General features: G+C 35.3%; 1 protein-coding gene across 1 annotated transcript in view; it reads right to left on the bottom strand.

Annotated features, from left to right (window-relative positions):
• Nucleotides 1–10,612: 10,612 nt before the first annotated feature.
• LOC121428561 (protein SCAI-like) overlaps nucleotides 10,613–25,021 on the bottom strand; it is a 28,068-nt gene continuing 13,659 nt past the window's right edge. The window contains exons 4-14 of the mRNA XM_041625268.1: nucleotides 19,453–19,551; nucleotides 19,020–19,116; nucleotides 17,777–17,875; nucleotides 17,403–17,555; nucleotides 16,218–16,307; nucleotides 15,207–15,302; nucleotides 14,467–14,636; nucleotides 13,835–13,916; nucleotides 12,870–13,119; nucleotides 12,015–12,115; nucleotides 10,613–11,377 (exon numbers count right to left, since the gene is read on the bottom strand). Coding sequence (XP_041481202.1) covers nucleotides 11,234–11,377; nucleotides 12,015–12,115; nucleotides 12,870–13,119; nucleotides 13,835–13,916; nucleotides 14,467–14,636; nucleotides 15,207–15,302; nucleotides 16,218–16,307; nucleotides 17,403–17,555; nucleotides 17,777–17,875; nucleotides 19,020–19,116; nucleotides 19,453–19,551 — 1,381 coding nt within the window. The 3' untranslated portion in view covers nucleotides 10,613–11,233. The remainder of the gene's footprint in view (nucleotides 11,378–12,014; nucleotides 12,116–12,869; nucleotides 13,120–13,834; nucleotides 13,917–14,466; nucleotides 14,637–15,206; nucleotides 15,303–16,217; nucleotides 16,308–17,402; nucleotides 17,556–17,776; nucleotides 17,876–19,019; nucleotides 19,117–19,452; nucleotides 19,552–25,021) is intronic.

Here is a 25,021-nt window from a genome sequence, read left to right as displayed (position 1 = left end):
AAGTTCATGGTATAACAGTCATGTCCTCAAAAAGCATATTCTTTCATCCAAGTGATAGTTGTGACTACAGAGGTTTTAAACATTCAATGGCCTTGATGAAGACAAAAACACAAGCCACGAGAGGATTTGGATGATTCTGACCAATTAGCTCATTAGCATCAGAGATGCCAAGTTCAAAGACCAGCTATGCGTGAGATTTTCTTTGAATCTGAGTGAGATCACAGACATTGTGTACAATGTATATGGGGATAGGCTGTGATAGTTGCGTGAGACAGAGATTTGACGGGATGAACAAGAGTCCAAAATGCTCGAGTCTCACGCATAATGCATGAGACTTGGTAGCTCTGTAGCATAGGGACCTGCACTCTGACTGATAACTTTTTAATCTCCTCAATTCTTTGAAAGGATCAATTTGAAAATTACCTCTTGTGTTAGTGAAGGTTTTAAGTCAAATTTCTATTGTCGGCAAGGTCATGTTAAAAATGTAAATATATAATGTATTCTTGGTCTAGCAAAGACAGTGCCATAAGTTTTGACTGCATGTAGTTGAGAATCCATCTAGTTAGTCATAAAACATCAACTAATTGTATCCATTCAACTTAGGGTTTCTTAGGATACTTGCAAATGTTAACCTGTGTAAATAATGATACATTGTCTGTTGCATTAATCGGCATTGAGGCTGATCAATAACTATTTGATGCAAGACCAAATGACCTTTGTGTTTTATTCAGTATTGTTAAAATGTCTCATATCATTTTGAACATAATTTGCCACAATTTTTGCTGCCCACATAACAGTCATTGTAGATGTTTGTGCATAAACTTGATTAGAATGCATGCCGTTATCACACAGTACTTGCCAACTTTTAGTATCTTATCATCTTTTATCATGATCCTAGGCCTGCCAGTACTGAAAATAAACGTATTTTAAACTGTATTATAGTGTATATTTTTATTTACTCAAACTGCAGTTAACACTTGCTGCTAACTATTGTAATTGTCACTTGTTCTTTTTAACAGCAAGAGTATGTTGCTATATGTGTCCAGACAACCCAATACCAACAGTAAATACATTGATTTAAAGATTCTCATTGATCTTGAACAATCACATCCTAAGCTGTAAAATGATTTATCTTGTTAGTATTGATCAATAATATCCCTCGCTAGTACTTGATTGAATGCAGAAGAAGTTTGGTGAGAGCTCCAACAAATAAGAGAACAAGATATGGGGTTAAGCTTAAGCATGCGATGTGTAATATGTAGTTCAACTACTTAGCAGTGAGCAAAACACGGATATCGAAGTCTTGTATTTTGTCTTCAACTTTTACAACCTCACATTTTGACAGTATGAAGAAAAAAAAATACTTTTTTGGATAAACCAATGTTGTAATATACGTTTGGAAAACTGAATTACTATTTTGGTTATTTTCTACGAACCTTCACTGGCAACTTATTGTTGATATTTGGGTGGCTAGCCAAATTTCGTTATGTTGAGAAAAAATATCAAAGAGCATATGAAAAAAAAAAACATTTATGTAAAAAAGCTTGCCTATAGCTGCTAGTATTTTTGTCTCTTGTACTATTTCATGTTACTCTGATAGATTTCATGTTGTTACACAAAATGGGGTTAAGTATTCAGAACAACCCTTAACCTTGCCTCAACCACAACAGTACTTGCCAAACTGGATAAATCAACATTATCAAGCTGTGTAGAAGAACTCCATGATCATATAGATACCATTAAGTGCATACATATGTAATGTCTTTCAAGCTGTATGACATAGATTTTCTTTTCCATCCAATATCAGCTTCTATATTTTTTAAGCTTAGTATTTATTGTCATGTTGGCAAATTGTGAAATAGTTCATGTTGAAATATGTTGTATGACCTGTCATGCAGTTTGTTATTTTTTAAGAAAATATTCTGTCATCATTTTCAGTACATATACAAGGTTTAAAAACTGTATCTTATAAAAGTTTATTCAATGTATGCCTTTACCAAAGTTGGCCATAAGCACAGTGGGTACGAACTATCACTGAAGACAACAGAGCAATTGCTCAAAATATATGTATAGCCTTATAAATGTGCAAGTCAATAAAATCTACTATGACTACATAGTTTTTCTTTGTGCAACACAGTCATATTTCATTTGGATGAATTAAAAATTGAGTGGTGTGTTGGGGTAATGCTATGGTAACTGCAGTTCTGTTGTACTCTGACGGTTGGTGTTGTGATGATGTGATTGCCAGTGTGTGGACGTCATGTTATAAGAGAAAGTTAAAGTGAGTGTTTGCTTTGAAATGGACTCAACCCATGAAAGTTAAACTTTGTGCTGCAGAAACTGGTGTGGTAGTGGGATAATAATGATGATGAGGAACAGGGTACCCCAGTATTCAATGCTATTCTTAAAGCCACAATTTTAAGTATATTTTACTCAGTATTTTGCAAAAGTAAAATACTTATCCATTCAATTGCAATGTTTGGCTAAGTATTTTGCCTAAATGTAAGTCGGCCATCTACTAGACTTAAGTCTGCATATCCAAAAATGAAACGCACAGAAATTCATTCATACATTTGGCACTATTTGGATAAAAATTTATAACATCACAATGGGTATTAGTATTTACCTCATTTTGGATAAGGTAAATTCTGAGATCTGATCTGCATACAAGTTTAAGCATTTTGTTAAGCCAGCCAAATTGCTAAGTAAAATACTAATAAAATCAAAACTTAGAAATTAAAAGGCGGCCAAGGTATTATTTTTTCTCCAGAGGACATGTACAGATTTCTTGTTGACAAACGATGACATGATTATTTTGTCTAACCTGGCAAAAAATATGTATATTTCAGTGATAATCGGATTTTTTGGGAGGGGATTTTTACGTATTGGGGGAATGGAAAAGTTTGCTTCTACATAATATCCATTCCATTCCTCACCTCTCAAGTTGGCTTTACCATCATTTGTAGTACAGTTTATTCTTTTTAAAAACCTCCATTGAAATTTGCCTCACCTCCTTTTAAATTGGCTTCACCATCATGTAGTACAGTTATAAAAACCTCCATTGAAACTTGCCTCACCTCCTTTAAAATCGGTTTCACCATAATACCAGTACAGTTTTTTCTTTTTAAAAACCTCCATTGAAACTTGCCTCACCTCCTTTTAAATTGGCTACACCATAATTTGTTCTTTTAAAAAACCTCCATTGAAACCTGCCTCACCTCCATTTAAACTGGCTTCACCATCATGTGTAGTACAATTTATTCTTTTTAAAAACCTGAAACTTGCCTCACCTCCTTTTAAATTGGCTTCACCATCATTTGTAGTACAGTTATAAAAAAAACTCCATTGGAACTTGCCTCATCCTTTTAAATTGGCTTCACCATCATTTGTAGTACAGTTATAAAAAACTCCATTGAAACTTGCCTCACCTCCTTTTAAATTGGCTTCACCATCATTTGTAGTACAGTTATAAAAAAAAACTCCATTGGAACTTGCCTCACCTCCTTTTAAATTGGCTTCACCATCATTTGTAGTACAGTTATAAAAAACTCCATTAAAACTTGCCTCACCTCCTTTTAAATTGGCTTCACCATCATTTGTAGTACAGTTATAAAAAACTCCATTGGAGCTTGCCTCACCTCCTTTTGAATTGGCTTCACCATAATTTGTTCTTTTTAAAAAAAACCTCTATTGAAACCTGCCTCACCTCCATCTAAACTGGCTTCACCATCATGTGTAGTACAATTTATTCTTTTTACAAAGCTGAAACTTGCCTCACCTCCTTTTAAATTGGCTTAATTCACCATCATTTGTAGTACAGTTATAAAAAAACTCCATTGAAACTTGCCTCACCTCCTTTTAAATTGGCTTCACCATCATTTGTAGTACAGTTATAAGAACCTCCATTGAAACTTGCCTCACCTCCTTTTAAACTGGCTTCACCATAATGTGTGGTACACTTTATTCTTTTTAAAAAACCTCCATGAACCTTCCTCACCTCCATTTAAACTGGCTTCACCATAATGTGTGGTACAGTTATAAAAACCTCCATTGAAACTTGCCTCACCTCCTTTTAAACTGGCTTCACCATAATGTGTGGTACAGTTTATTCTTTTTAAAAAACCTCCATTGAAACTTGCCTCACTTCCCTTTAAATTGGCTTCACCATAATTTGTAGTCCAGTTTATTCTTTTTAAAAACCTCCATTGAAACTTGCCTCACCTCCTTTTAAACTGGCTTCACCATAATGTGTGGTACAGTTATAAAAACCTCCATTGAAACTTGCCTCACCTCCTTTAAAATCGGTTTCACCATAATACCAATACAGTTTTTTCTTTTTAAAAACCTCCATTGAAACTTGCCTCACCTCCTTTTAAATTGGCTACACCATAATTTGTTCTTTGTAAAAAACCTCCATTGAAACCTGCCTCACCTCCATTTAAACTGGCTTCACCATCATGTGTAGTACAATTTATTCATTTTAAAAACCTGAAACTTGCGTCACCTCCTTTTAAATTGGCTTCATCATTTGTATTACAGTTTTAAAAAACTCCATTGAAACTTGCCTCACCTCCTTTTAAATTGGCTTCACCATCATTTGTAGTACAGTTATAAAAAACTCCATTGAAACTTGCCTCACCTCCTTTTAAACTGGCTTCACCATAATGTGTGGTACAGTTTATTCTTTTTAAAAAACCTCCATGAAACCTTCCTCACCTCGATCCATTTATACTGGCTTCAACATAATTGTGTGGTACAGTTTATTCTTTTTTAAAAACTTCCATTGAAACTTGCCTCACCTCCTTTTAAACTGGCTTCACCATAATTTGTTCTTTTTAAAAAAACCTAGCTCCATTGAAACTTGCCTCACCTCCATTTAAAATGGCTTCACCATCATGTATGGTACAGTTTATTCTTTATAAAAAACCTCCATTGAAACCTGCCTCACTTCCATTTAAATTGGCTTTACCATAATGTGTAGTACAGTTTATTCTTTATAAAAAAACCTCCATTGAAACCTGCCTCACCTCCTTTTAAACTGGCTTCACTATAATGTGTAGTACAGTTTATTTTTTTAATAACCTCCATTGAAACTTGCCTCACCTCCTTTCAAATTGGCTTCACCATAATATTCAGGTATATTCCATTCTTTTTTAAAAAACATTATTGTTCACTTCCCTCACCTAGATCAATTGGCTATAATTATACACTATTCTTCCCTTAAAAAAAGAAAACCTGATTGTACTCCAGCCTCCCCTGATCTGACATTTGCCTCTATTATAGTATACGTCTACTGTACATAGAGTAATTATCTCTTTATATCGGAAACTTCGTTTAACCGAATTGCCATGCACTCTCTCCCATGCGGACAACATGGAATAGTACACACACGTTATTGACAACTTCTCTCTGGAGCCAATGTTCCTCTCATATAACTCTCTGCATGCATGCACTTCTGTGTGCATGTTTGTATGGAACACACACGACCACAATCTAATGAATATTCATCGGCGAGAGTGACGTCATTTTACGAGTGTCCTTTCAAACTTATGTATTAAGTGCCTACCCTCTCGCGGAGCGTCTACGTAAAATCGACGTTAAAAATCCGCGCACGTTTATGTTACAGCGGCACCAACATGACAAATTAGAGCGGGAAAAAATCTTAATCTTTCAGAATGGGACATTCAGAACGTTTGCAAATTTAAGAATTTGTTCGTTCATTGTCGATCTCCTGTTCACTCATCAATTATTCCATTTGTTCGTTCAGACAAATATCAATTCATTCAGTGACTCCCTTTTCATTCATTCATGTCTTTAATCATTTATAATTCATCTGACTGGGTTTACCCCTTAAATTGTCAGTGAACGGGGCAGCTAGAGGGTACTCACTGGGTTCCCGGGACTGGGTTCAGCATGATGATAGGCTGATGGATGGGTTGGGTTGAATGAAGCAGATGTGAAATTGTTATTCTTACATTGTACTTTTCCATGGTTCTTGTGTAGTATTTAAATAAATTTCTATAAAATCTAATTTTTACATTGTAAAAGAGAACTGTTGCTCGGCTAGCGCCATGAGCGTCTACTGACGGTGTGTGCACTCTACAAATATACACTATTATTATTATCTATCTATCCATTCATCATAATTGGGCGTTGTGGCGTATGTGCATTTGTTATCCAAGCTGTGAATAGAATAGAATAGAAAAGAATAGAATAGAATAGAATTTATTGACTCTTACGACCCCCTTCTGGGGTATGAGAGTACAACACATTTACATGACATGATAATGATACAAAAGAAAATAATGTATACAAACATATGATAATAATACAGAAGAAAAATACCAAATACAGTGTACAAAAAAAACAACAACACTAAAATACAAATGTATAACAGTATGAAGATGTTCTAAACCTAGGCTATGCTAAACATGAATTTACAGTATCATACAGTGTGGCAAGCATGCTTCAAAAGTGGTGAAAACCACATGAAAAATTATAAATACTTACAAAAACTATATAAATAGCCTAACTATCTAACAGGTCATAACTTCTATTTTGTACATTTACATAAGAGAAATGTAATTTGGCTTGTTAAAATTCATGCAGCTGTGGGGAAGTTACAAATTGATGCAGAGGTTTGAGGTTCGAGCCCTGGTCATGTCTCTCGGATGGTGACGTTAAAGGTCAGTCCCAGACGTAAATAATGATATTTGATTGATACACTTCTGACAACACTCAAATACACATCATATGCCATTCGACCCAGACCTGCATCCATTTTAAAATCATTTGTTCATTCATTCACATCTATCTACCGTTCTTTTATTTTCTAATATTTTTCTCAAGCAAATTTAAATGGCCATGTTTCAAAAATATGGAAGTTAAAACAGACTATAAAAGGCCCTATCATTTTTTTTCCCAAAAAATATTTGCTCAAATTTAGTATTCGGCATGGGTCTGATGGATTGACCTTTCAGATTGCTATTTAATTCTAAATAATAATTCTAAATATCAAAATCATGCAAGTTTTACATTAAAATACTGCCCAAAGACTTTGAGACAAATGTCTCTATCTTTTTCTCTTTAAATTTGAGGAGGCACAGGATCTCAGAAGGTACAGCATGGTTTCGCAATCCAGTGACCCAAGTTTGATTCCCATTTGGCGCCATTTTGATGAGCCATTCATCCTTTTTACCAGGGTCCTGTTTCATAAAAACTTGTTTTTAAACAAATGCACAATTTCTATCACAAATTTTCCATCATCCAATCAGATTGAAGGATTTCAGTAGCTGTTAACTAATAATGCAAGTTTTTCATTATAACAGTTTTATGTAACAGGCCCTAGGTACATCAGAGAGGACCTTATGCTTGTTTAATAAGGTAACAAAAAATTACCACTGATTTGACTCATAATTTTTATTGCTTGCAAGAATCTTTTTAATAAGTCTTATAGAGTTACCAAGATTGAGCTTAATGAGCTAAGAATTATATTTTGAGGGACCTGGTAACAAGGGTTAAAGCACTTTAATGGACAGTTCGGTTTCTGCCTGTGTAGCTTGATTGCAATTCCACTGATCTGTACCAACTGAGCTATGATTCATCTTAAATATTTAAATGAATTGAAAGTATAGTCCTAATTGGAATTAATATGCTAAGCTTTATTTGCCTAGTATGGAAAACAACTTCATAACGATTCAGTTCTGTGAATTCACATTATAGTAAAATCATACACAATTTTGTTAATTACTTTTATTTACAAATTGTTGTCTGAGATATCTAATGAATATATTTTTAAAACAAAAGATTTATACCTCTCCACTAATAAAAATATGATACTCAATTGATTGATTCCTTTCTGAATTTGTATCAGTATTCAAACATCACACTTTTTTGACAAATCCCCTTTATTAAAGCCTTAATTTTTTACATGTACTATCTTCTTTTTCCAAGCCGACCCACCTCTTGTTAACATTCTCTCTCTCCTCTCTCTCTCCCCACCTATCCTCCTTACCTTTTTCCGTAAGTATATGAATTAATGCATTTGGCTAACACCTCATGAATATAAACACAAAAAGATAGTGCCCCCTTTTAAATAACCCTTTGAATATTAAACAGGCTCCTTTGGAGTGCAGTCCTTAACTAAGCTAGTGCGGTGTAGAGAGTAAATTAGATTATCAGGTATTCAGATGTCAAAATTACCTTCCAATAATAACCATTCATCAGGCAACCGATGCAACAGATTTAACCAACGAATTTGGCAATAAAACATTGCTACTCTCAAATTGAATAGAAAATAAATTTCACAAACATGAATAATTACAACTCCTGAAAGACGCCATTTTTATTTCCACATTATATACAGAACAAGAATTTATTAGGTATAATTTAATGATGCTATTTACAAAAATGCCACATGTAAGCTGAGTTGTGCATCAAAATCTCATATGGGCTAGTACCGTACAATTGGTGCTGTCATTACTATTTCATAGTACAAAATGTGAAATCGTGAGTATTGAAAATAGATATTTCATATTTTTCCATATAATCATTTTCTCCAAAAAGTTCTGTTTGTATGAATTTTAAGGTAAAAACTGAAATGCTAAAATACAGTTTTCAAGAATTCTCAATTATATTACGAGGAAAGAGCAATGGTGTGCAGATATGACATGTCCATATAGACAAACAACAATACTTTTATACATGTAAAGTGTTATATCAAACATTTTGACAACTCCGGGAAATTTTTACTTCTTCATTAAACAAAGCTTCATACTTCATGTAGGACCTTTGCAGTGTGTAATTGTTATTCATTTATAAAATAGAAATAACCACATCTTAATAGGGTGATTTAGCATGTCATTCCTAATGGATCATTATAATCAAACCCACTTCTGGTAATAAAGGAACAAAAAAAAATATATAAAGTCAAGGCTCCCAGAAAATCAAGATTGCTTTTTAAAAGCAATTTCAATTGAACACTGAACAATAGAAACCAGACCTCCCTCCCCCCCAAAAAAAAATATTTATATATATATATATATATATATAAACATATATATATATATATATATCCATGATGGAGCTTCAATATTGCAGTGCAGTACATATTACTTTAACAGTGTATTCATCTTTGAAATAATGGAAACAATGAGAATAACTTGAATGGAAAATCATTGCTGAAGAATGGAGAAGTTGCCAATTAACATTTCAGTAAAACTTATTACAAAAGTAAGCAAACAGAAATGATTCAATTCAGCAGACATGATGCATTAGTGCTTCAAAATATTTGAAGCTTCAGATCTTTCTCGATACACTGTTAACATTTGATTTGCAGGCAAGAATTAATTTATTTTTCTACGGGCCATCTTCTTTTTTATGCTGATTGCATACCAAGCAATTCTGTGATAAATGAAAGAGTACCCATGCTACTGACTTTTTAAATATTTTTTTAATCTTACTTGTGGTGGATCTTGGGGCAACTCTAAAAATATGGTCACAACAAAGTATTCCATTTTGAAATATTTACTGGTGATAAAATAATCACAGGATAAACTGATGAAATAAAATCCGATTACACTTTATATTCATGATTCAGTTCAAAACAAAGACCCGAGTCAGAAATTGATCATACGATTGATTTTTAAGAACGATGCTTTAAAGGGGAAGTTCACCCTGGCAATTAATTCGTTTTAATAAAAGCAGATAAATTAGCGAAAATGCTGGTAAAGGTTTGATAATCCATCACAGAGTAAGAAAGCAACCCCTATGATTTCTATAGATTCCTATTTTTTTATGGATCATGATAAATACAAATATTTTTAATACAGAAGGTAGTACGAAATGATTTGTCTGATGATATATTGTATCACTTTCAAATTTTTTAGAAAATGGCATTTTGGGGAATTTACATTACAAAACATATGGCGGACCTGCCTGTTTATGATGACACAAAAAATTCTCAACTCCAATATATTTCTCAAATTGTTCTACTTTTATTTAAGCCAACTTGTTGTCCAGGTGCACTTCCCCTATAAGTATGAATCACAAAAATTGATGGAAAAACCAATTAATAAACTTTGTGCTATGCAGCTCAAATAAGCACATATGCTCTAGGACCAGCCCCGATCCCATTCTTCTTCTAATTCCTCAATAAATTGACATTACACCTACACATCAAAAGCTCTAATGAAAATAAAGACGTTCAGTTCATAAAGACGTTCAGTTCAATAAGCCAGTTGGTAGTTCCTTTCTGCGCATGATCAAAAGATTCTACGCATGATCAGAAGAAGGTCATTTGTACTAAAGTGACATGGTGCTTTAAAATCTAATGAGATAAGCACCAACTTTGATGTCTTGATTATTCATATATTCTTTTGAATTGTCGTTTTCATTTACATCCACAAAAAACAACAATGCTTCCACGAACGACTGGTATTTCACAGTTTGTCAAGTACATTGTGCAACATGCTAAAGATATGCATTCAAAGTAGGAATGCAACAAATACCTTTATTAAGTGTTCATTGGTGTGCTATTCTAGTCACCTGGTCTATTCAATTTCTTCATCCTGCTATGTAAGGCAAGCTTGCGTAATATCTTGCTTTGAAATCTGCCTATCATGATGAAAGAAATGAAAGGTCATTTGACCAAAATTGCCCATGAAGTAACTACGAACTGGTCTATTGAATGACCCTGATTTCTTGCATGTATTGTTATGAATAATTATCAAACGTCATGACAGGGCACAAATGACGGACTATCCATAGATGATTTCAAGAGAGCAGCATCAACAGCATTACAAGACCACATGTACCGACCGACTCAAAATCAGCATTAACCATCGGGGAAACCACAGGACCGAACAAAATATTGACTGGACGCATGGTGCATTTATACAGTATACATAGCAATGATGAATCTTAATACTGTGCAGCTAAGACCACCTGGGTTTCAGTGTGTCCATTCCATCAATAAATACATTTCAAAGACACCATAGATGAATGTCGTCTGGTTACATTCACCCATATAGAACCATTATTTCCGAGAAAATGCATAAAATCCTTTGTCCATAAAGCACTTCTGCTCAAAGTCAATGGTTAATACTTCTATGACACCACTAAACCAGCAAAGAGACCCATTGACTCCAAACTGATAGACTCTCGGCAACCCGGGTACCGTCAGCAGTCTGGTCTAGGGTATATCTGTCCGGTGTGAATAGGGTACAGTGGCGGATCATTCAATCTCTCCAAATTCAAGGAAGAGCGCCCTCACATCAAGCATGGAGGCAAGGTCAAGGATCTGCTTGTGTAGGAGTGTGCTCTCTAGGATGTCATGGCCAAGAAGGCTAGGGTTGCTCCGTGGGTAGTAGCTGTCATCCTGAATAGATACAAACGTCAAAAAGCAATTAAAATACTGCCGTAGTCAAGGTGTTGGTAGGATACACGTAAAAGTTTTAGAAGAAGAACCAGCAGTAGAACTACTAGTATAAAAGCAATAACAACTCATACAGAACAAGTATTTCATAAGAAGTCTGCAATATTCTATGGTTTGCAACATTTTGAAAATCTTACCCTAGCAGAGCTGCTAACCTGAACAAGAACATTTCAGTATTATAAAAGCTGGAAATCAGTATTTTGCTGAGGAAATAACTATTTTCAAATAAATAACATAGGACAACACACAAAATTGGAACTTTAGAAATCAGTATTTTGCATGAAACCATCAGTATTCTTCTCACTTTTCAGAACTAAATACGGACAATCTGTACTATATGGCGGCTCTGCCCAAGTAATCACAAGTAAACACTTGAAGATATAATGCAATGAAATATTGTAAATCCTTGAAGTGGTATATGATGAAAAGAAATAAGAAATGGTTTTAAAAAGTACATTAGAAACTGGAACCCATTTCTAGAAATAAATCTTGGAATCTACTCAAAAGTTGAATATTGTCTCCTTTGTTTCATGGGGTGTCTACTGATCACTTCATGAAGTTAGAACACAAAAATATTTACCTTGAATCCTCTATGGTATCTCAAAGCTCCATAGCAGAATATAAATCTTGTCACCAGTAACCTCAAAAACTCATCACTGAAGAATTGCTTATACACATGATCTACAAAGAAGAATAAAATATTCACTTATGAAAAAGTACTAACAAATAAACACATACAAGGCGATCAGCTCATGCATTGTTCTTGTTGCACCATTGAAACCTTACAGTGTGCTTCATTTACCTGAGCACTGTTTGCATAGTATTCATCCTTATAAGTCGGGTTTGAACATAGCAGCTTTTAAGACGTTTCTCACCAATATAATGCATGACATCTAGAGATACATGTAGCCCCATCTTTAAAGAAAACATCCATAATGATATGATAATTACACCTGCTCATGGAGTACTTCTTTATCAAAATTTATAAACAGTGCATAAAAAATGCTGCACTATTACCTGGGTTTAGCAGTTAAGCCATTATGCAATTCTGCATTTCAAGGAATAAAATCCTGGCAGAACCCAAAACATCCATAATAAAATAATGATAATTGCACTACTTACATAGCACTTATCGTTTCTTTATCAGAATTCAATGATCCTCGAATATCAAGGGAAGAACATCATGAGATGAGATGAGAAGAAATGCCACATTATTTTCCCGGTTAAGTATAGCAGCTATTACACAATACTGTATTTCAAGGAATAAATCACTGCCAGGTCCCTGTTAAGTGCGATAATAAAGATGAATTCCTGGATGATTGAAATTAGGTCCTTGGAGTAGGATTTGACCCCACAACCCACAGAGGCAGGAGTCAAAACAACTACACCATGATATCTCCATCATACGAAAAACCCATTTCCTGCGAAGACCTACCGATTGTCTTTGACTTGACGATCTGGATGTGGCCCTCCTCGATGATCTTCTGGACCATGGCCTGGCAGTTGGCCCAGAGGAGGCAGGGGACGTCGGTGATGTCGCAGGCATAGCAGAAGGCAGCCAGGGGCGAGTGGAGGAAGTGGGTGAAGAGGTTGCCCTTGTGAGGGGCGTTGTCTTGGATGGTGACGGGTAGCTGGATCGGTGACATGAGGCAGATGGTGGGCTGGCCAAACAGGTTAGGAATGTTCTGTGCAAAATGAAAACAGATTTATTATGTATACATGCATATGATAGAAAAATATATATTCTGTGGAATCATTTAAAAGAGTATTATGACGAACATGTATGCGATTTTAAAGTAAAAACAGAATGAGAATGTTCTGTGGAATGTGAAAGAGTATTAAGATGAATATATGTATGCTATTTTACAGAGAAAACAGTATGAGATTGTTCTTTACAATATGAAGAGAGATTTATGGTGAATATATAGAATATGATATAGATATTGGGAATGATCTGTGGAATATGAAAAGAGATTTAGAATAAATATATGCAACATGGTATAGAAAATATATAAGGAATGTTCTATGGAATATGAAAAGAGATTTAGGATAAATATATGCAATATGGTATAGAAAATACTTTAATAGGAATGTTCTGTGGAAAGCGAAAAGAGATTTAGGATGAAGATATGCAATAAGATAGAGAAAAGACAGGGAATGTGCAATGTTGTGTGAAATATGGAAAAAGAGCCCAATGATGAAATGATGATTACTGCCTACAAACAAAAGAACTAAAACATTTGAATATCCATCAGTGTTGGTGAATGAAAAACATAAGAAGATATTGAAGCAATGACAGGAACAACAAGATAAATCCTTTCAATATGGAGCAAAATGAGAAAATAACTCTATTCATATCCAAGGATTTCACTTAATAAAGAAATATATGATGTAACTTACAGTAAATGCATGTGCATTAGGACTGTCAACAATGATGAAGAGAGGTTTTCTTAAGAATGGATACAAGTCACCAGGATGAATACTGGAAGAAAAAAAAACATGGCATCTTGAAACATCTCAAATTTTTAAAGGAAAAGTATAAAGGTATAGAATCTTTAAGTATATATTTTTCACTTTATCAATAAAAAATCCCTGATTATTAAAATTAATTGTCATATTTGTCCATAAAATATTCAATCTGTAGCCTTTATATTACAGCACAATGTGGATTGTATTCAGACATTCATAAACCTATATTGATTACTATTATTCTGTGACAAATCTGGGCAGTGTTTCACAAAACAAATAATTAGAGACTTTCACTGACTAATTTGCTCTCAGCCAATCAGATGAAAGAATTTCATTAGCTTATAACACAAGTCAGTAAACATCACTGTCTATTCATGTCACGAAATGCTCCCCTGCCCTCAACCAAACAAATTGCTCCATTTGAATAACTTATTCTTTAAACAACAGCTACTAACATTTCATTTATAAAGATTCTTAAAATAAAATTCACCCTGAACCAATCAAATGACAGTATTTCAGGAGCTTATAACATCACATCTGCTTGTAAAAGTGTGCATTCTCACCAATGAATATCTTTGAGGTGGGTGGATCTCTTGACATGGTTTTCTCCATTCTCCTTCTTCGGATTAGTGGCCACACCTCCCAGGTCGTACGCCCCGTCACTGTCCGGCTTCCCTGGCGTGCTGGCACTTGCTGCGAGGTACACCAGGAGCACAGAATTAGCTGGGATTTCCTGTGGGCAGAAATTAAAACAATAAATAACTATTATTAAATGATCTCATGAAATGGTTTGCTCCATTCTCCATCTTCTGATCAATGACCGCTGCCTTATAATACATATTCCCAAAGGCATTGGTAAGAATTACCTACCCAAGGTACTTTTGGATCAGTTAAACATGCTGAGGGGCTCTCTAAAAGGTAGCAAGGGCATGTAATTATTCTACAGGCTCAGCAAAATGAAAGGAATTACGTGTGTTTAGAAAAAAAAGATGTGGATTGTTCTTATTCAATGGAACACCCTCATCTCAAAACCATGACTGGTCAATAGATCTAGTCATTAGTAACATTTATTTTGCTGATAGCTAAAACAAATGACTGGTCACATGATAGCTTTCAGCCAATCACTTTCTATTAATATCCATATCACCATTTTATAAGTCTGTGAGACAAAACACATCTTCTCTGTATAAGCATTGCCGCAAATGCGACACTTTGGCATACAGTATATACGGAATATATTCTCTTAAGAATAGAAATATGAACAAAAAGCTAAATCAACCGCCAAAATACTCTGAATCCATACCTTAATTCCGGCAGACATGAATGTGTAGAACTGGTCAAATGATGGCTTATAGAGAAGATACTTGTGAGGGTTCTGCCTCTTGATCTGGCCTTGGTCCTTCAAAGAAAATGGTGAGATTAGAATGTTACTGGTATGAGTTTTTCTCCAATATCCTTGAATTAGTTAACTATCTGAGGAGATGCAAATAATGATGGGGTCTGTTGCATCCGTCACCTAGCCCTTAGACAAGGCCTCGTGACTCGTCAAAGAGTTGGCAACCCCGGGTGAATACGCGAACAAACGACTTCAGTCACAAGGCCTTTTGGATTCTGGCAGAGAAGTAAAAATCAGCTGTGAGAACCTGAATCGGTAGACTAGCTTGGCCTGGGTAATATAGGAGTGCCTTGAGCAACTTAGAAGAATGATATTTGCACTATAAAATATCCTGTATTATCATAATAATAATATGCAACATTAACATAGCGCTTAATACAAATGTTTATAAGCGCTGTATACTATTACCCCGGCTTCATCACGGCTACCCTGATTGGGCGCTCGAGCATTCTAGGACTTCCTTCCTACTGGGTACCCATTTACTACACCTGGATGAAGAGTGGCAAATGTAGATAAACGCCTTGCCAAAGGATGTGAGTGCTGTGGTGGGATTTGAAACCAAGACCTTGTGGTCCCAGATGGGTGTTTCATAAAGCTGTTCGTAAGATACGAATGACTTTACGCATGAGTGGTGATCCTTTCTTGCACTATGTGATATCCCTATGTAATTGATTTATGACCTAAGAACAGGTTCCAGTCGTGCGTAAAGTCGTTCGTAACTTTACGAACAGCTTTATGAAACATCCACCAGGTCCAGAGACCTATCCACTGAGCCACAACACCTATACATTATCATTAGAACTAGTCATTAGCAAATGTTCCTGTTTAATAGCCAAAATAAATGACTGGTCACACGATAGATTTCAGCCTATCATTTGATTAGGATCCATATCACCATTATATAAAAATGACTATTACCTTGGTTGAATTCTCTTCCCTCAGCGTAGGTTCCCTCTCTAATGTCTGTAACATCCTGTACATATCAAGGGTCAACTCACTGAATTTCACCTACAAAGACAATGGGAGAGAAGAAGAAAGACAAATAAATTGACCCAATGAATCTTCAATTAATTTTTGGGTGGTGTTTAAATGTCAGAGATCTTATTGGAAAGCCAAAACAACTACATAACTATTTCTTCACTTGACGTTTTTGGGCAGGTTGACTGTCCATCTTCAGCAGTCAGACAGTCAAACTGCCTAAAACGTTGAGTCTCCAATCGCTATAAACTCAAGCCAGCCTTCTCTATTTTCTGTATGGCCATCTGCACCTGCCAGAGTTTTCAAATTAGCACGCTATTTTTGATCTGGCAAATTATCCCGATCTGAACAATCTCGAGATTATTTGTAATGGAGATGCAATTATCGTGCTAGTTTGCTGGATTAACCTAGAGAAAATGCAATCCCAAGCCAACTTGAGATTATTTGCAAAATAGCACACTATTTCACGAAATATCCCGCTAATTCGCAGGTGAATTTATTCATGGCGTCACACCATAATGCATCGATGCCTCGCTCGGGCACGAATCGCTCTTCTTGCGATGGTGGAGACAGGGTTTCTTGAATCTGGATATTAATCGAGGAGAGGGCTGATCAGAATAAAATCTTGAGATTGAGCAAACTCGAGCTGGTGCAGCACCACCTTATAACTAATCAAGCCTCTCACCTTTTCTCATACTGGTTTACACACTGCATTTTAAGGACAAAAACTTATCTCAGAAAGAGAATACTCTACTTTCAAACATTCCACTTTTCGCCTATCCATTTCAGCCCTACCTCTAGACACTTTTCTTAGTCCACCTAGGACTGACTACATGGTCTACCATAAACCTCCTCCTTGATAATAACTGTCTTATCAAACACAATACTGCTCTAACTTTCAATCCTTCAAACAGTTCTCATGATGGCTGATTCCTCATTTTCAAGGATTAGTGGGAATTCATTTAATTATTTACGACATGACTAATTTAATATGACTAAATAAGTCAATCCTTGAGTGACAGTCTAGCACAATTTGGCAAGGAATCCCTTAGAGTAGAGTGCTTTAAGCAACATGTGTTTTCCTCTCTCTACGCCCTCCTTTGGAGCTTCTAAGATGTCACTGACCTGGTGGGAACAGTTTCCTACGATGATGGCCTCTTGGAGAGAAAGCTCACTGGTGATGGCAGGGTCCTTGGATGGAACAATACTCTCCGTAAGACGATGAGTCTGTACTTGCGCTACGGCTTGCTCGTCTAACACACGTATGCTCTCATCAGCCTACAAGGATAATAAGCAGGTGAGTGTCTCATGAATTATTTCATAAAAATTTTTACTGACAATTTGCAAAACTATTTTTAAATGGGTGTTCACCAAGCACAACAAAAGTTGCTTCCAAACGAATGAAAGCCCCTTTCGTTGAATAGCCCCCCAAAAAGCGCTGACATTCTTTCAACATGACATAAAAAATATACAAAAATTCATAAAATCTTCACACTTACATCAATGAAGGCCTCTATTTCTCCAAGCACCAGGTCCCATTCAGGCTGATCCTCAGCATTGTAGTTAGACCGATACTCTTCTAGATTCCTACTCAAATCCTGAAACAAAACAGAATAATCATGACAATGAGAAAAAAATATAGATGATTACCATCACCAAATTGCAAAAATATATCCACTATGAACAAAAATATCAGTCATAGATCTGTATCTGTATGAGACAGGCAAGCATACTTCATGGAGAAGCATTTCATTCCTATGTGAAAGCAGACAAAACATATTGACAGAAAATAAAAAAGGACCCAGCATGTATTGAAAGAGAACACTATGAACGTAATTACTGGTATTAAGAACTTCGGTATAAAATTGTATCTTCTCTATTTGAATGTGAAATAAAGATGATTTTCATACATGTATTTCCAAAGTAGGATTGGAACCTTATGACAACCAATCAAGCATACACCAGTCCATAATTTCAATGGATGCATTAAGAACACCTCCGAACACCTCCGATTCATAGAAGACATTAAACAGTTTAAACAGGAAATGGCAAAATGGGAAAAAACATTTGATATGTAATAGGGACTAATGGTGGAATCTATTTTATTCTTTCTCATTTTTCATATGTATATATAATTTGTAACAATTGTACAGTATCTTATTTTATCTATTTTGATATTTTCCATAGTTAATTATGATTATTTCATTATTTAATTTGTCAATATGAGTATTTATGCTCTATTCTTTGTTTATATCTGAATGTGTCACCATGTTTTATATTTCTGTTTGTTTACAAAGGCCGCAACGAAAACCAGCTTGTTGCTGATTGGGCTACCCTTCTTTTAAATACTTGAAATAAATAAATAAATGAATGAATGAATGAATGAATGAATAAATAAATAGGCCAAAAAACAATGCAATTTCATAAATGATGCCATGAAAACCCAAGACAAGGGGTGCTACTGAAACCTCCCTGACAAAAGATTGTGAGAAGAATGCAAACCCAGTGCATGCACACAATGTATCAAATTCATCGTCAAACTGTATCACCCCATTCTGTACACAGAACTAAAAAATCAAATATCAAACTTCACAGATGGATTTTCGCAAACTTTCATTGATTTATCTCGTTTATTTTTCTATTTCATCAAAACGATCATGGGGAACTTCCCCTTATGTATGACACTGTAAAACTGAATTGGTCATGCCACTGTGTAAAATTGTTTGGGAAGGAATTACCAACCTTCACTAGATCCTTGACCAGTTCCATTTTCCGTAATAAAAGGCTAACCACAATTACTCTGGCATAGTATCGTAGTTTCTTCACCATCAGTTCTGGACTGTTTGAAAGTAGAAGGGGAAGAATATTGAATATTTTAAAGAAATTTTACCTCTCTGCTTTTCGTTAAATTGTCATTTCTTATACACAAATCAACACTGCACACATAATGATAATATTACTTGATCATCACATTATACTTATCACTTAAAAAATACAGTAATTTTTATTATTAGAAGTTGAGAACATGAAAATATTCAAAGTATTTACAAAATACTCACATTTTCATCATTTGTTTGGTAATAGTACAATATCATTGCTACTAAAAACCAAGCATAACTTTTATAATTATGCAAATGTCACCAAAAAGGGCACATGACTATTGTAATCTAGTTACCTTTTCTCCCTGTTTACTTTAGAGAAGTAGCCTCTTGCTCGTATAGCAAGGTAGAATGAGAAGGCTTCATGGAGATAATTAGTTTCGCTGGTCCTCAAGCTGAGAGATAATTAAAAATACAAAATTACAATAATAATCATCCAAATGATCCAATAGGCAAGTTTAAAAAGCTTTTTGTTAGGTTTACATTTGACTTTTGCATTGGAAGATTTGGTAAAGCATCACAGAAAAATAATAAATGCAAAGTAGGTCACATTTTTAGACTTAATAATTGACATGTTCATTTTCAATTATTTCTGCACTTAACTATGAAAAGCAGGAGACCATCATCAAGTGCATGGTGCTTGATACTGACGATGGATGAAAAAAAGTAATAAAAATGAAACTATGTTTATTTTCTTCATTGAAGTTACTAGTAAGTAGCTTTCCTACTGAGTTTTTTTTTTCATGGATTGCATTTTGTGGAGTTTTAAAAGGTTCAGATAAGTTTTCAGGTTGAAAAGATCCAAGAATGACATTTACAGAGATGCCAAGTTAAAAAAAATGTAATGCGTGAGATTTTCATGACTCGACGTCTCTGAGCGCGCGCGGCCAGTACTTACACTCGTACGTTGCAAAAAGGTGCGCGCGCGTTGCGCGCGCGCATGAGATATGGGCTTCAAAACCATGCGATGCACGCACGCTATTCATCGTATCACATACTAGCTGTGCGCTGACTGCACTTTTGATTCGTCTCGTGTGCCGGGCTAGACGCGAAGGCGGTCAGCCAGTCGTATAATCTGGCGAATAATGCTACTTTTTCTCGTTTTTTCTGTTGGGTACCGATATGCGTGAGAAAAATGGGTGCCATGCGTGAGATCGTGAGAAGGACCCTGAATGCGTGAGTCTCACGCACAATGCGTGAGACTTGGTAGCTCTGCATTTAATGCCTATGTATTTTTTTTTTCATTTAAATTACTGCTACATGCACATGTAATACAGTCAACATTTTCTGCAGGATATAATGCATTCATTTCAAACAAAATTGATGAATGATCACATTTAAATTGTGGACAGCAAATAATAATGGCAACAAAAATATCTAATCAACACAAATGAAATAAAAATCAATCAAAATGTAGGGGACGGCTATCATTGACTCAAGAAATAGCAGCCAAAACATTTATAAAAAAAGGCCTGACATGTTTCCACAAGTACATCCTTTTATTCATATCAGGCCAACTGTCATCTGTGACTTCCACAAGAAATAGATGGAATATAATTACATTGAATCCTTAGAGAATACAGAGGTCATTCTTCATCAATCCACTGATGCCCTTTATAATTCATCCCTAAATATCTGATGATGTAATCATAATATATTCATAATAGCTCAGTACACATACATAAAGGCCTGTATGCACAGAACGATGACTATAACTGAGAAGTAGACAACTGCTTCTAGTTTCACAGGTAAATATACAATTACACTGTAAGCTGGAAGATATAGGGTCAAAATATTCCACCTTTTATTATATGCATTATAGACCAATTTCATAGGAAAAGCAACCTATTGTACATCATGCGTAATAAAGTAGTATACACCTCCATGGGATATTTTGTAGCTGTTAGGCAAATCAACCAAAATCTAAATTCAGATACAAATGTATAGTACCTTTTTGTAGGTACATGTAGGTGACTCATACATAATGTACATGCTGGGGGGGGAGATAGAGGCACTCAAATTATTTTTCGATTGGGGTGTGCCTCACGAAACCCTCAAAAAAGGTATGAACGGTATGAATGTCGGAACGGTATCTTGGTACAGTATACGGTGGATGTACATGCATATAATGTACATGTATATTATGGGCACAATAGAGGTGCATGGAGCTGCTAGCAGAGGGAGTTGTGAAACCAGCCGTGCGTGCAGCTTTCGCGAATGCGCTGCTTGCGCTAGACAATTTTGGCAGTGTAGGGCAAGTAATGGGGGTCTTGCGAGTGGGCGGTGTGGCTTCTGAACAGAACTTTTGTCATTCGGAGTAGGCCTATCTACAGAACTGAAAATTACATGTAGGTTAGTCTAGATTCTAGACGTCGGTGTACTTGTTATTTCTCTCCATTTGCTTCATTCTCCATCCCCTGCGCGCCTTCCCCAGTGATCGCGCTATCCCCTCTTTCAAATCGTGCGACTGTTTTCTTTTCGGGCGTAGAGGTCGAAGATTGTGTTATTGATCAACAACATAACTGAAAAGTAGAACAGTCCTGGCAAAGGACTACATGTACATGTAGGTCTGAAAAAGGGGGTCATCAAAGAGGCAAATCCCCGCAAGTACTTAATATAATGTGAGTACTTAAAATGATTCAAATGTGTGATTACATTGTATCATCAACCTAAACAATGGTATTCTTTGATCAGATAACCTGTAATGACAACAACCCCCAGGCTTTATAGTTATTTGGGATTTTTTTCCTTCAAGTTATTACTGTGTAATAATCATTTGGTAAATACCTGTACATTAACAGTCCCAACAATTTACATACATGTACACTGCATTGGCAAATGAATGATATTATAGATGAATTATTTTAAACTCTTTCACTTCATGATAAAATCTAAGCAAAAGCAAAAAATCCAATGTGAAAAAGACAATTAAATCTACATAAAAAATAATAAAAAAATCTTCAAAAAAAAACAATAACTTTGTAAATTTCATAACATAATAAAAAAAATTGTTACTGTAGGATATAATACAGTATACTCTCTATCAATTATGGTAAATGTGTTTCCAAGGACTTCCCACATGCAGCTGCAGGAGCGAGTGTATTTCCTGATGAAGGTACTTAAAACAAAGCAATTTAGCTAACTAGCTGGTGTGAGAGTTAACACTGGGATATTTATGGACATCAATTTCAATCACGGTGACAGGCTCTTCCTCTGAGTGGTATCTGCTGGAGGCAGTTGCTATGGCGATCAAAGCAGAATGGAACGCATCTTTCAACTCCATGCACTGTGTCTGTTGTCTACATTGGACAAACAGATGGTGCTAATGTCTGGTATCATGACAACCATAAGTGCTTGTAGGCAATAGGCTCATTTTATACTGAACAAATATCTCCAACATTGTCAGTTTTGCAATTTTCTAAAAGCTCGAAAACTCAGCTGTTTTAATAGTAAAAGTAGTTGTAATAATAATGATAATGATGATGATTATTATTGATGATTGATGATGATGTTGATGACGACAATAATGATGATATCCATGAGTATTAAAAGACAAATTAATCAAATAAAAAAAAAGATTTTTAGAAGATCATTTTTTTACAATGTCTTCAGGGCCATAATATAAAGCTAAGCATTTGATCATGAGAATAATTTCTAGATTTATCAGACATACAATAATCAATGCAATCAACAACAAAAAATCAGCCTCGTGATCAGTTGCTAAGCTTTAAGTTTACAGGGCTCAGGAGGTTTACTCCAGAAAGACATTTCATTAAGGGCCATTTGGGCATAATAGCCTCACCTTCATCAATTAATTGAATTTAGAGCAAAACTGCAAATATAATTTCAATTAATAACTGAGGTCTACAATTAAGAAATTCATATCATTTACATATAATTTGCCCTCAACAAGTCTGTACTCTCATTCTTTTCCTTTTTTTTACTTTTCAGTTTGTTTGAATGTCTCCAGCACCCTCTAGAATAAGGGCAAACAAAAACATAAATAACTGTCTTGTAGCCTAGGCTGCACTCAGCATATTGGGCTTGTCAAAAAGTCAGCAAAGGCACAGAAGTGACATTAATCAGTCAAGAGGTAGAAATCAATAGAACAGCCACACTATACTAACACTGACATGTGGTTGCCAATTGATTTTTACTTCATGGAGGTTTATCACGTAGGGTATAAAATTTGTACTCTCGCAAAAACTAGAGCGAGTGCTTGAAAACAGCAGCGCAGGCTTCGCAATGTGACTACACATGCTTTGCTGTAGTCTATGTACGGGTACAGAGTTTTGAAATATGGATATGTTACTGTCAAGAGGTAAAATCGATAGAATAATAAAACTGAAATTATACTCTCTCAAAACAATATAGCAAATGATTGAAAACTGTGGACTGTGCACTATCACTACTGACTTGAAATTTCTTCGAAATATTTCAACAGGTTCTGAATTAATCCAATAGAACATGTTTGAAACAAAGTGTATATTGATCACTATACATGTATATGTACATGTAAGGGAAAACTGCAAATACAGTACTAAAAATACTAAATACATTAGGTTACAACTTTAAATTATATTCATTTCAGCATACTGCTCCTTCTTGCAATTAAAGTCATACATTGTATGAGATCAATTTAAATGAATCACCGTACCGTACTTGTACATATTTTGTTTCTGATTGATTTAACACCATTTAGTTGGATTCCATTTCCAATTTTCCATGATAAACTTAATATCACTCACACAAACATATTTATGTACATGTATCGAATGAGTAAAAGACTCAAGCTATTATTTTTTCTTCTCAGAATGTACATGTACCAGACTACCAGGGAAAAATATATATGAGGCGATGGTGTAATTTTGACCCTGAATTGTCCAAATGAGCCCCTGAAAACTAAAAAAAAACAGCACTGTTAATGTACCAGCAGGCTGATCATGATACCAAGCGAAATTGTAATTATAATCACGTAGCAAATCTTGGCTGGTGAGCTCAGAAAGACTTCTTATTCATCTTTTTTTATTATTTCCCCCCTGGAATTCATGCTATTCTTGAATTCCATAGCTTTGATCAGGGTTACATTTCTCTTCCCTTAATATCATTTCATCCATTAATTTCTGAACAATGGAAAAATGTACATTAATCAACTAGCAATTTACTTTTTTTTAATGATAGAGACCTTTGCATCCACTTTGGATTTGATCAAATACCAGATAATGTTCAACTTGAAGTACTTATCAGGTACCAGGTAATCAATTATTTTCCCCACGCACCAGTGCCAGTGGGAGAACTGATCGTAGCAGTGTCCATGGAATGGGGGGGGGGCATTTTTTCAGTAAATATGAACAAAAACGTACATAATTGAAATTTTCACATTGTTTCTAACAAGTGGAATGCCTCTGGCCATCTCACCTGCATCACGCAATTCAACATACATGTAGCAACAGTGCTGACTTTGAAAACTACTGTAACTCGCACAAGATGTTCATTGATACTTGGTTACTCTTATTTCCACTTTTTATGAACTGGACCAAAACACAGAGATAGGATGGTAATTCAACAAATACCCCCAATGTGGCCATAGTTCATTGATTTCACATGACCTTTGACCTTGATCATATGACCTGAAACTTGCACAGGATATTCAGTGATACTTGATTACTCTTATGTCTAAGTTTCAAAAGTCAGATCAATAAACTTCCAAAGTTATGATGGTAATTCAACAGATACCCCCATTATGGCCAAAGTTCATTGACCTTTGCCCTTGGTCATGTGACCTAAAATGCGCACAGGTTGTTCATTGATACTTGATTACTCTTATGTCTAAGTTTTATGAACTAGACCAACATACTTTCAAAG

The sequence above is a fragment of the Lytechinus variegatus genome, chromosome 15, assembly GCF_018143015.1.
Source record: "Lytechinus variegatus isolate NC3 chromosome 15, Lvar_3.0, whole genome shotgun sequence".
Lineage (NCBI taxonomy): Eukaryota > Metazoa > Echinodermata > Echinoidea > Temnopleuroida > Toxopneustidae > Lytechinus > Lytechinus variegatus.
This window is presented reverse-complemented; position numbering and strand designations above follow the sequence as displayed.